The 12,500-nt window shown below is 36.0% G+C and overlaps 2 protein-coding genes across 5 annotated transcripts in view; both read right to left on the reverse strand.

Annotated features, from left to right (window-relative positions):
* The window catches only part of LOC114653103 (ankyrin repeat domain-containing protein 7-like), a 71,530-nt gene extending 66,401 nt beyond the window's left edge, over positions 1–5,129 (reverse strand). Inside the window, exon 1 of the mRNA XM_051928773.1 lies at positions 4,964–5,129. Coding sequence (XP_051784733.1) covers positions 4,964–5,103 — 140 coding nt within the window. The 5' untranslated portion in view covers positions 5,104–5,129. The remainder of the gene's footprint in view (positions 1–4,963) is intronic.
* The window catches only part of abcb8 (ATP-binding cassette, sub-family B (MDR/TAP), member 8), an 842,402-nt gene that overhangs the window by 566,815 nt on the left and 263,087 nt on the right, over positions 1–12,500 (reverse strand). For 3 of the 4 annotated variants that reach the window (XM_051928892.1, XM_028803917.2, XM_051928893.1), the window contains one exon: positions 11,310–12,284. In XM_051928892.1, the coding sequence (XP_051784852.1) occupies positions 12,201–12,284 (84 nt within the window). In that variant the 3' untranslated portion in view covers positions 11,310–12,200. Of the gene's footprint in view, positions 1–11,309; positions 12,285–12,500 lie in introns of those variants that run through there. The other variant, XR_007935257.1, reaches the window with a different exon arrangement.

Raw genomic sequence — 12,500 nt, forward strand, 5'->3', positions numbered from 1 at the left:
ATATCCCTTGACCCGGAAGTGTTTCTCCCTTCTGTCCATGTGATCATGAACACTTCCGGGTCAGATAAAAACTCCTTTCTTCAACCCGGAAGCACGTCGTTTCCTCTTGTCACATGATCATGACGCACCTCCAGGTTATAGGGCAAGTAAGAGTCCGGCAGTCTCCCCACAGCGACTCCTGGTGGTCCCCAAGGTATCCAGCAGGGCTGTGCATATAAACTACAAAGTCCATGAGGCCCTGCTGGAATTCGGGGAACGTCCACGCTGTTGGGAGAGCTCCATCTGGCGGCCTGGGGGTGAGGGCTGGAATGTTTAGCCGGCCACACACCACATATATTATATATAAAAACATGATTTAGATAGTAATAGTAGTAACAAGCTGGTTAAGTTTGCAGATGATACCAAGATAGGTGGATTAGCAGATAATTTGGAATCCGTTATATCATTACAGAAGGACTTGGATAGCATACAGGCTTGGGCAGATTTGTGGCAGATGAAATTTAATGTCAGTAAATGTAAAGTATTACACATAGGAAGTAAAAATGTTAGGTTTGAATACACAATGGGCGGTCGGAAAATCGAGAGTACACCTTATGAGAAGGATTTAGGAGTCATAGTGGACTCTAAGCTATCGACTTCCCGACAGTGTTCAGAAGCCATTAAGAAGGCTAACAGAATGTTAGGATATATAGCACGATGTGTGGAGTACAAGTCCAAGGAGGTTATGCTCAACCTTTATAATGCACTGGTGAGGCCTCATCTTGAGTACTGTGTGCAGTTTTGGTCTCCAGGATACAAAAAGGACATAGCAGCGCTAGAAAAGGTCCAGAGAAGAGCGACTAGGCTGATTCCAGGGCTACAGGGGTTGAATTATGAGGAAAGATTAAAAGAGCTGAGCCTTTACAGTTTAAGCAAAAGAAGATTAAGAGGTGACATGATTGAAGTGCTTAAAATTATGAAGGGAATTAGTGCAGTGGATCAAGACTGTTATTTTAAAATGAGTTCATCAAGAACACGGGGACACAGTTGGAAACTTGTTAAGGGTAAATTTCGCACAAACATCAGGAAGTTTTTCTTTACACAAAGAACGATAGAAACTTGGAATAAGCTACCAAGTAGTGTGGTAGTCAGTAAGACGTTAGGGTCTTTCAAAACTCGACTTGATGTTTTCTTGGAAGACATAAGAGGATAGTACTGGCGAGCTTTGTTGGGCTGAATGGCCTGTTCTCGTCTAGAGTGTTCTAATGTTCGAATGATGTAATCAAAGAGAAATTGCAGCCATGGACACTGCCACTATCTACCTGTAATACACATAGGAAACCAGCCAGAAGACAGTGTTCCCTACCCATCTTGATTGAATATAAATTGTTTTTATGTGGTTTAGACATTAAATAACTGTACTAAAAAAAAATTTAATTTAATAATTGTAAGTATTTTCTGCTCATTATTATTTATTTACCAGGTGCCCTTATTCAAAGCAGTTTGAAATTATATGTATGTAAAATGGGTTAAAATATTCATCAGGAAACTAGTGAATTAACGATCAGTACAAAGCAAAATAAAGTAATACTCAAAAAGTGTAAGTTATAGTTAGTTTCAGAGCTACATAATAAAAAAAATACAGCAAGTGACAACAGATTAGAGTATAAGATTCATCTGCATATCCAAAGCACAGGACACCAGTTCAGTGCTGCAGATGGTAGCAGCTGTTCAAGGAATAGCATTCAGGACTAAACAAATTGTTTTTTCTCTGCTACAGTTGAAGCAAAAATGTAATCCAGCTTACTTTTTGTTTTTTTACATCTTTTGTTGCAGGCATTGTGTTTCAAGTCAGCAGAATAATAAAATGTGGAACTAAAATGAGCATTGTCGACACTGAAAGAACACTTTAAAATGAGATAACAAAAGGAATATTAGAAACATAGCAGTTTGTTTTCCATTGTTTTGTTGCTTGCTGCAATTGATGCTTAATAGCATAAAAAGCAGCAGTTGGTGATCATATATTAAAAAGTGACTTTCAGGGCATCACAGAATTGTTTAAAAATGTATTCTTGCTACAGCAATAGATCCAACAGTGGAGCAGCAAGGTAGAGAAATCAGTTGAAAATGGGTCACACATGGTTTAAGAGGCAGAAGGCTCTCAGTTTTACTATGATGGCAAAACAAATAAGTACAGTAGATCCTGAAAGTGATATGCAAAATAAGAAGGATCTGTACAATACCACAGTGTAGCAGAGCATTTCTGGAGTAACACCCATCAACTCTAGTTTGTAGCATGCTGGAGTGATTGATTTTAATATGACAATGTTTGCAAACTGTGTCTCCGTTTTAGAGGAACACAGTGACAGCTAACAAGAACCTAAAATTTCACAGAGCATTTGGTATAGCAACCTCAGCAGCAGTTCTGGCACATCATCTTTTGGAGTGTAGAAGGAATGAGTTCCATTATGCAAGTACCAACAAAATAATGCATTCTTTCCTCAATTACAACAGATTTTGCACCACAAATATTTAGCATGACTGATGAGATTCTTATATCCATATATGTGAAAGAAAAGAAATCCTCAAAATCATCCTTACTATAATTAATATTCAACTGTATTGGTCCCCTCCATTAATTAGAAGTTAGTTACAGCTTCATAGTTAAAATTTATTGATCCTCATGAAAGTGTGACTTATACTTTTTGCACACCATACAAAGCTTTATAAAATATTAGCGATTGCAAGCTATGTGACAGCACAGTAAATTATAAATCAAGTGAAATATTTCTTTAAATAAAAAAAACAAAAAACAGAAATACTGATCAAATCTGCCCTAAGCCACAAAGCAGTTGGACAGTGTTACGAGAAAAGAAAACTATATTACAAAAGAATAAACCCTTTTAGTAAGAGTAACAGCCCTGGCATTCCACAGAAATAATTATGTTTTTCTATAACATCAGTCAAGAAAAATGGTTGAATCAAGAAGTTGCAGTTACTGCACACCTCCAAGAAATCAGTTTGACAGTTCTGTGACTCAGCAACAGCATTATCTTTCACTGTAGATTAACAAAAGATGCTAAACTAGTATTTTGATTTATATAGTTGAAGACCGAACTCACAAGAATACATGACATAGTATGACCATCCACTTCTGGAAATAAGGCAATATCTAATGCTTGTTGTTCGTTTTTTTAATATCTTCATAACTACCAAATTTGAGCAGTATGTTCATAATTCAGTAGAATGAAAATGCTAACTGAATTCTGTCCCTGCTGTGAAGACAGTTTCTACTGCTCATCTCTTCTCTGGATTTTCAACAACTGTTTCCAGCTCTATCTGTTCTCAAAATTACTTGCCTCACTTACAGGGAGCTACCAAAGATTGTGAATCAGAATTGAGTTATTTGCATTGTCCCACCAAGCACCCAAGAGTATTTCAGTTATCCTAGTTGTTTAACCAAGATGCTTTGAGAGAATGAAGTAGTAATAAATAATAAGCATACTAATAGAGCATAACAACAATTCCTGGATATGAATACAGGCTCAAAAGCCCTCTGGTTTTCCAAAATAATGACAACCCAATCCCAAATGCACCAGAGACATCTCTTACCTATAAAAAATAACTAATTCACAGAAAACGCTTCGCAAAAGATCATCATAAAATGTTTTTGCAAACATAAAAAATGTCTAATACACCATAATGTTTATCACACTCTGATAAACGAGTGGTCATCATCTATGCCTCAGTATAGCAACTTTTCACTGAATCCCGGTTAACCAAATGGTCACTTGTTTAGCAATTGGAAGGGAACAAGGAAACAATTATCTTACTATTACAATTTTATTTAACAATGAATTAATTAATGTACGACACTGTAAAACAGCCTAATATACAGCAGCTGTACATTAGGGCAACATTGTAAAAGTTCATTTTATATTTTCTGCATGTAAATAATTTATAATTTTTTGTGATTGATATTCTGATAAAATTTAATTCTCAGTTGTTGACTTTCACAAATATTTTTATAATGAATGTGTTTATCATATTTAATTTTCATCTTTGCTTATTTTTTATTAGGTATGTGTTGACGTGCATTGAGTTACGATTATGTTTGAGTAATTATTTTCCTTTTGTTAATGTAGTGTATTTAGACTGAACTGATTATGCAAACATTCAAAACAAAGTTTGCATCTACAACTGTAATTTTTTTACGCAACACTGCCTTTAAAACTGTAAATAAATAAATACATAAGTATATTTATCCTTAATTCGTCTCTGTATCCCATAGATTAAACTAGGCCAGCACAAATACGTTTTGACAAGGCCAAACTGGTTTATCCCAGTCCAAATTAGTTCGTCCTTAAAATTGGGTTTATTGGTAGCAGGATGCGTTAATAGCTCAAAAAATCGGCAACGTGTTCATGCACATACGTATGTGTGATTGTGTGTGTGTATATAGAAAAACGTATACGCTTCGGAGTAAACGTTTCCATGTTAAATCTTAAGTGTTACTTTAATGTAGGCAACAACGTATTATATAGTAAATCTACGGGACGTCTGACTTCTTACTTCGGTGAGGAAATTAGCCTTTTTCAATCAGACTAAAGAAAAAAAAAATACATATAAAAGAAAAACATTCGGTACATATCTCCAAAACAAAAAGCGACATAATACGGCACGCAACGTGTGCCATAAGAGCACATTATACCCGAAACAGTCCAAACGGTTCCACAATCGCCTTAAATGGTAGTCCCTGTGAATAACTCGCTTATAAAACTCAGGTTTGTTGGGTAAACTGAAGAGAGAAAATTGCATAAAGTTGCGTTTAACGGAAGGGTCATTTACATACTTACAATTTGTAACATGTGATGAATGACTAATTTGTGCATTTAACAACAATATCTCGAACATTAGACTTAAACAGCCCACAAAACACCCGTGCAGTTTACGATTATACAACTACAAAACCCCTTGCTCACACCTGTTATTTTTATCCCGCTGATTAACTTCAATGTCCGAAAGGAGCTCCTTAACCTTTGAAAGATCCCCTTCCGCAGCAGCTTTATGTAACCGATCTTTGTTTACAATTTTATTCCATACTGATCTTAAAAACGTGCCCATGTCATTTCGAGCTGAACCGAATTGAGCCTTTTAAGAACGATATGGCATAATAAGATGCGTTTGCAATGACACAGAAAGTTCTCGGGGTCATTACCGGACTGTATTACGATTGGCCCACTTAGGTGGAGGGGCGTGGTCACTCCTTCACCTGACTCATATAAGTATAGCTTCCAATTTACTCGTTAAATGTTCACACGTGAAATTCAAAATCATAAATAGTTACAAATTCAAAACGATCACCGGAAACTATGAGTTACTGGTCGAAGGACAAGTTAACTCTACAATGGTAAATTTAGCAACTTCTTTAGGAACAAATGTGCATTCGGTTTGATGACATCCGTCACATATCCTGCTAGGCACGTTTTCTACAATGTAACGGTAATTGAAGATCTAAGAAGGAATGCTTTTGCCTACTTATTAATGAAAAGATACTTAAGAAATTTCTACATAACCCGGGCTTACTACAAACGCATTTGACACTTGTTCATTCTTTTTTTCGCACCGATTTTCCAGATGATGTTGTCGGGGAGCGGGTGCCTAGAACGCAAAAGTGGGGGTAAACCGCAAGAAAACTGGAAAGGCCTCAAGTCAAAGAAAATGTTCCGGATTATAACGTGTACCCCGTCAAATTACTTATCAGGTTATTGCTAATTATACTGGTGAAGAACAGTTTTCTTCTGATGATTGTGATGGGTGTTCATATTGCTGAATCGAAGTATGAAGTCAGGTTTTTTTCTACTAGGCTTAGTTTTCTTTGTGTCGCCGCCTTCATATTTTCAAAATTGTGTCATCGCAGGATAAACATAATACATAGAAATGTTTCTAAACTATGAATTACTAATGCATTAAAATAATTCAGTTATGGAGACTCTTGAATAAAGCGTGGTGGGTGGTGCTTGTTCATTGACTGACTTCTCAAAAGTCAATTGAAAGCTTATCCTCAGTAATGTAAATAAATTTCTTTCTGTAGCTATAGCACATGCTACTGAATATGAAAGTATCATTTGAGGACAGGAAGTTACTTTTAGAAAACGCCAAGTATCACAAATATAAGTGAAGTATCAGTGGAGATCTAAAGGTGATTGCTGGGTTTGTAGGCAGCTTTTGTTTTGTTTTGTTTTCTTTTGTGTGTGTGTATGAGGATGAGACAATAGGGACAAAAAGAATCAAAATATTTAGAAGAAGCTACCAAAATGTGCCTCGCTTGTTTCAGGAAGATGTAAAGAACAACCCACTTGTTGACCCTTTTTTGGAAAGGTCATCATATCAGTAAAGTGTTAAAACATGAGTGATGTAAATGATGAATTAAATTGTGAAAGCTGCTTGGACTTTCTGTCTAAATCTGTTCATGCAGTGATGAAAAAGGCTACTAGTTTAATTAGGATATTTCCAGCATGGAAAAGTGGTACTAAGGCAAGTAAGTCTCAGTATGCTGGCTTTACTGCTGGGCTCATTTATAAGGGACAATATTCCTGAGGTGAAATACAGCAGAAAATCAAAAATGGGTATGTTTTAAATGTCATTTTAATTAGCATGTAACTATACAATATTTCATGTGTTACTAAAAACCTTACATGATAAAATCTAAAAATATTTGGATTCAGTACACAAAATATAAAATTCAAGCAATTTCAAACTTGGGACATTTTTTCTGCCTTATGCATTAGTTGTAGGAAAATAGGTTTACTGAACAGTACAGTAATTGACAGAATGGAATTTACACATTTCTCCTTATCTGAGTAGGTTTCCTTTGGGTACTTTGCTTCCCTTTACTTATTCTGAAGATGTGACTATTATTTTAATTGATTACTAGTCCTTACTTAAAAACCACTTTCTTAGAAATAAGTAAATCTAGTAAAAAGTCTGAATCTGTCAAGGCATTAAGGCATTGATTCAGTAGGGTGTGTAATTCTTGCTTTTGCATTTTAAACCACACCTGGGGTTAATTTCAGGATTTTTCCTAGAATCACTACTAGGGGCAGGATGGATCTTAAAAGGTATAGGGTTTCCAGATGACTGCAATGTCAGGTGCCTCCTAGTTTGCAGAAGCCATCTTGGAGACTCCTCAAAACTTATGCATACCTATGGCATATACTTTAAAAGCAAGAGTATCAATGAGACCACTACCCCCTCTGAATATTCCTCTGAGAATCTCTTTTCACTGGCCCAAGGCACATGAAAAATGAATATGCCCTCTTGCAATACTCTGCTACTCTGGCCAGTTACCAGAGGCCTCCTGACTACTCTGTCTTATCCTATTGTGTTTTTCACTTATTTTCAACCAGATGTCATTCAGTGTTGAACTCTTTCCTCACCATATATATACCAACCTATGCACTTTAGTTCATGCTTTGTTTTGTAATAATGTATCTTTATTTTCTGTTCTTCAACCTTTTTTTCTTTTGTGGTTGGTGTCTGCTTATGGTCAGACCAAGAAGGACACACTGCACTCTCCTTTTCCATGCTTCTTGAATTCATTTTGTATTTTCTAAATAAATAACTGGGCACATGTGAAAATTTTATTGTACTGGTTACATGTTAAATAAGACAAACCTCAATTGAATTGTAAATAAAAAGGCACATTGGTAAATAGACTGCCCCTCTCCATAAGAGGAGTCGTCACCAAACAGCAAGGGCAACCCCAAAGTAAATATTCAGAGTTCAGCAGTTTTAATAGATAGATAGATACTTTATTAATCCCAAGGGGAAACATCTGGTTGAAAATAAGTGAAAAACACAATAGGATAAGACAGAGTGGTCAGGAGGCCTCTGGTAACTGGCCAGAGTAGCAGAGTGTTGCAAGAGGGCATATTCATTTTTCATGTGCCTTGGGCCAGTGAAAAGAGATTCTCAGAGGAATGTCAAACACTGCTTGTGGCAGGCAGAGAGCACTCCGAGCCCTAGCATGCCAGAAGTCCCTAAGGTGCATCTGTGAACACAGAAGTAATGCCAAGAGTGACTTCCAAAATAACCTCTGGCTGGGGTTTAAAGGCCATCTCATTACAAGAAAAGAATGTAGAGTCAGAAGATGATTTTGAATAAGGGCTCAACTCACCAGTAGGTGGTTCAGCCAGTAGCTAGAGGAGATACATGTAAAGATGAGTGAAAGGTGGTGTGAGTGCCACATCTTCTCAGATGGACAGTTCATTGCACCAGATTAACACACACCTTTTTATATTTTGTTTCTTTAATATTTTGTGTTCTTCTTATATTCAGCTTTCAATAGTATTTGGTTTGTTTTGGGTAAAGATAATAATAATAATAATACATTTTATTTATATAGCGCCTTTCCCATGCTCAAGGCACTTAAATAGACAAATAGATTTGCCCCCAAGACAAATAAAACAGTTTTTAATAGGCAAGAAATGGTATACCTTAAACATTATTAATCAAAAGTGTAATAATGTAAAATAATATTACATTCTTAAATCTACTTAATCCAACTCAGTCATTAGAGCCTATCCTACGAGTATACTACTCCAGGACCAACCCTGACAAGGGTACCTATCTACTGCTGTGCACAATCACACATCCAGACAGTTTGAAGTTGTCAAGAAACTTAGCAAGTCTTTGGTATGTTTAAGAAAGACCTGCACAATCTGAGAAAAAGGAGAGCTCCACACATATAGTGCACTTGGCCAAAATTCAGAACCAGCATGCTAGACTTGTGAGGCCTTAGTGCTAATTAATGCACCAAAATTAACATCCATATTTTCACTAGTACTCAAGAGTAAATCTATGGAAAAGAGGAAATGAAAATAATTATCATGTCTATTGTAGTGCTGTTACAAATAAGTATTTATTTCTAAGCTTCTAAAAGGAGATCTAAAAGGCAGGCTTGGTCAATAATCTTAAGCAAGCACCAAAGGATGCAGCAGAATCACGAGTCCAAAGACAAGCAAGATCTTAAATCAATATAAAAAACCTGACAACAGAAAGTGATTGTTCTAGAAGCTAATCTTCTTTAACAGTGAGTCTTTTCTTCTAGGAAATAGAGAGCAGATGATAAATGATAAGTGTTTTGATATTGTGTAGATGACCATCACATTGTCACTAAAGAGTACCCTGACAACATGTACTTGTTGTGAACAATGGATACACAGAAAAACAACTTCAATAAAGGAATCTCTCAAAACAGTAAGGATAAATAATACAGCAAAATTATTTACTGAGCAAAAACCTTAGTCCAGCCAAGAAAATTATTTTTATTGTATTTGTTTATCCTAATACTATACAGTATAGTGTTTCATTAACAAATTACTGTCCAGATAACTAGCTTTAAAAATAAATGGGCTTGATTCAATCCTTCTGACAATCATTGCTGGTTGTTCTGATAATCAATTTCTGTTCAAAGTGTCCCAACTTCAGACAGGTCTTAAACTATTATCTTTACATGCGCTGTTCAAATCTAAGTAATCAACATAGACCTCAGCATTAACGTTTGCAGTGCACCATGCAGTGTAAATGTCCCTCTTATATGCCATTGGGTATGGGATTCGTAAAAGCAGTGTTAATGTTTGTGATGTGTCATCAATTGGCATCACAAACGCACTGCATTTTATTACTAAAAATGTTTGTGATGTACCATCTTTGGGAATGAAAGAGGCATAGCAACCAGACGGACACAGATGCACACTTATCCTTTTATTAAGATGAATAGTGAAGAAAATCTCTTAACCTCCCTAAATTACTCACAAACCAGACGGAGCCACTCTGATTTTAAGTCATAAATATTAAACATGCTCAAAATTTACGACTTCAAACTTAAATAAACATAAAAGGCTTTGTATTTTACAATGTACCTGTCACTTCACATCATTAAAATACAAGCAGAAACATGACTCTTCAGACTAGATAACAATTTTCTAGGTGCTTAACAGTCCAGTGTCTGTGCCTCCGTGCCCACTGTAACCATGCAGCTTTGTGAATAGTTGTTAGCAGTGTCCTCTTTCACAGTACTCTGCTCCAGATATCCATGGTATGTAGTACCCTTCTGAGTATTCATTTGGAAATGGCTTATTTGTGGGCCTGCACTGACTGTCTGAAGAAGTTCTTGCCTTGTGACAAAGTGATTTGTTTTCACAATGTGCGATACACAGCCATGGTCCCTACATGAGAGTACCATTTTTTGACTGCAGCTCTGGCAATGATTAGCAATGGACTGTGATGTACAGCACTGCTGGAAGATACATTGGGACACCACACTTCAACATACCCACACAGTTGGTAAGTTCCTTTACACTATTTCCTTTGGCAAGGTGGAACACAATAACCACTTTTTGTCAATCATTTATATCTGTAGTGCGATCCAGCCATCCATCCATTATCCAACCCGCTATATCCTAACTACAGGGTCACGGGGGTCTGCTGGAGCCAATCCCAGCCAACACAGGGCGCAAGGCAGGAAACAAACCCTGGGTAGGGCGCCAGCCCTAGTGCAATCCATCCATTTTCCAACCCACTGAATCCGAAAACAGGGTCATGGGTGTCTGCTGGAGCCAATCCCAGCCAACACAGGGCGCAAGGCAGGAAACAAACCCCGGGTAGGGTGCAAGCCCTAGTGCAATCCATTTTTCAAAAAGAGAACCAAACATATGGGGTACACCACTACTACTCGTCACTCTGTGAACACTGTAGCACATGACACAGCTAGTTGTAGAATGGTATTCATACTGGTGTGCTCTCTTTTTGTGTCTGAAGTATGTGTCATATCTTACATCGATATTGACTATGTTTGTGTTCCGATGTGCTTAACACTGCACCCAAGAAAGGAAGCAAAACCTGGATTAAAATGTTGAGAAATCAGTGAAAAGTTAATTTGCACACAAGAAGTCTACATAAAAACCTCTATTAACCTTGTTGGTGATGTTGGTCAAGGGATTTCAAATTGTGCTGAAATTCTTAACAAACCTTTTCTAACAAATAGTAAAACTAGCAACATGTTTTCCCCATTCCTTTAAAACCTTAATCTTTGATGAATTCAGGTTAAAATTTACACTTTCCAACTTTTGCAAATAATTTATTCTGTCATAAATACTCATGCACATCTTGAACATACAAAAAATGAGTTTCAAGATTGGGACAAAAAATAAGGAAATTGCCAATCTGAGAAGCATATCAATTGCCTAATTGTATTTTTTGTAAGACTGTAATTCTGTTTAAACCAAAACTGAAATGTTGCTTGAAAACAAAAGGGAGGCAACTAATATAGGTTAAGCATTTTTTTATTAAATAACTGATTATGAGATGGTAATTCAAAGGACTGTTTATTATTGATACTTCAACAAAATCTGAATATTGACTGGGACAAGGAGGGAAACAACTAAACATTATTGTTTCCTTTATTTCCATTAAGCAAGTGTTAAAACAATTCTGTCCCTCAACACATATATGCACTGATTTCCAGTCAAATATTGGGTTAATATGCTTAATATGATCTGGGCATTGTAAAATCAATTACTATAAAAAGTTTATTGTTATTTTCTGCTAGAGAATGTGCCAGTGTTCATGAAAACATTTACAATTCCACTTTCAGTTGAGACTCCCTTTGGAAGCAGAGTTATTTGATACTGCTAAATAATTTTGAAACTAGTGAAATTATCAGCAGTCCTAGAATCAGTTAAAGCCTCAGAAAAATTTAGTCTCCAAAGGATGGTGGGTCTTCAATTCAAAAGCTCAATGCCATTTGAACATACCTCTCCCTGTCGTATACAAAGCATTCTACAGAACTGGTTTATTTTAACAATGTTTTAGCCAAAATACAGATGTTTTTGACATTGTGGGCACACAACATACCTGATATTTGAATTATGTGAAACAATTAATTACATATTTGATATAATCTGCTGTTGCTCAAATGTGCTCCATTTATTCATGACACCTATCTAACAAAATAAGACAATCTGCTTCAATCAGATAATTTGCAATGTGTATAAAATATCTGACAAAAATTTACTTTCCTATTTAAATGTTTCAGTAAACTTTAAACACTGTAGGTAAACATTACTTAAATTAAGCATGGTAAGATTTGTAAAATGGAAAATTTAAAAAGAAGTTATTGTTGGTGTCATGTCCCATAATGTTGATCGAAAATAAAATCACTTCTGTTCGTTGGTTCTCTGTCTCTTAATAAGTTCTGAGTACAAACCTTCTTTCTTTAGCAGAGTTTCATGAGAACCCATCTGCAATTCAAAAAGTAAAAAAAATGTCAAAATTAACATAGACAACATAAAAAAAAAGTTTGTAATTTTACAATACATTATATAAAGACCTAAATGTAGAGCCTGTGCACTGAAGAATGCTCCTCTAAAACATTTTTACTGTGCTATCATCCACAGCTATTAAATATCTTGCCATATATATATATATATACACACACACATATATTATATATATAT

The sequence above is a fragment of the Erpetoichthys calabaricus genome, chromosome 6, assembly GCF_900747795.2.
Source record: "Erpetoichthys calabaricus chromosome 6, fErpCal1.3, whole genome shotgun sequence".
Lineage (NCBI taxonomy): Eukaryota > Metazoa > Chordata > Cladistia > Polypteriformes > Polypteridae > Erpetoichthys > Erpetoichthys calabaricus.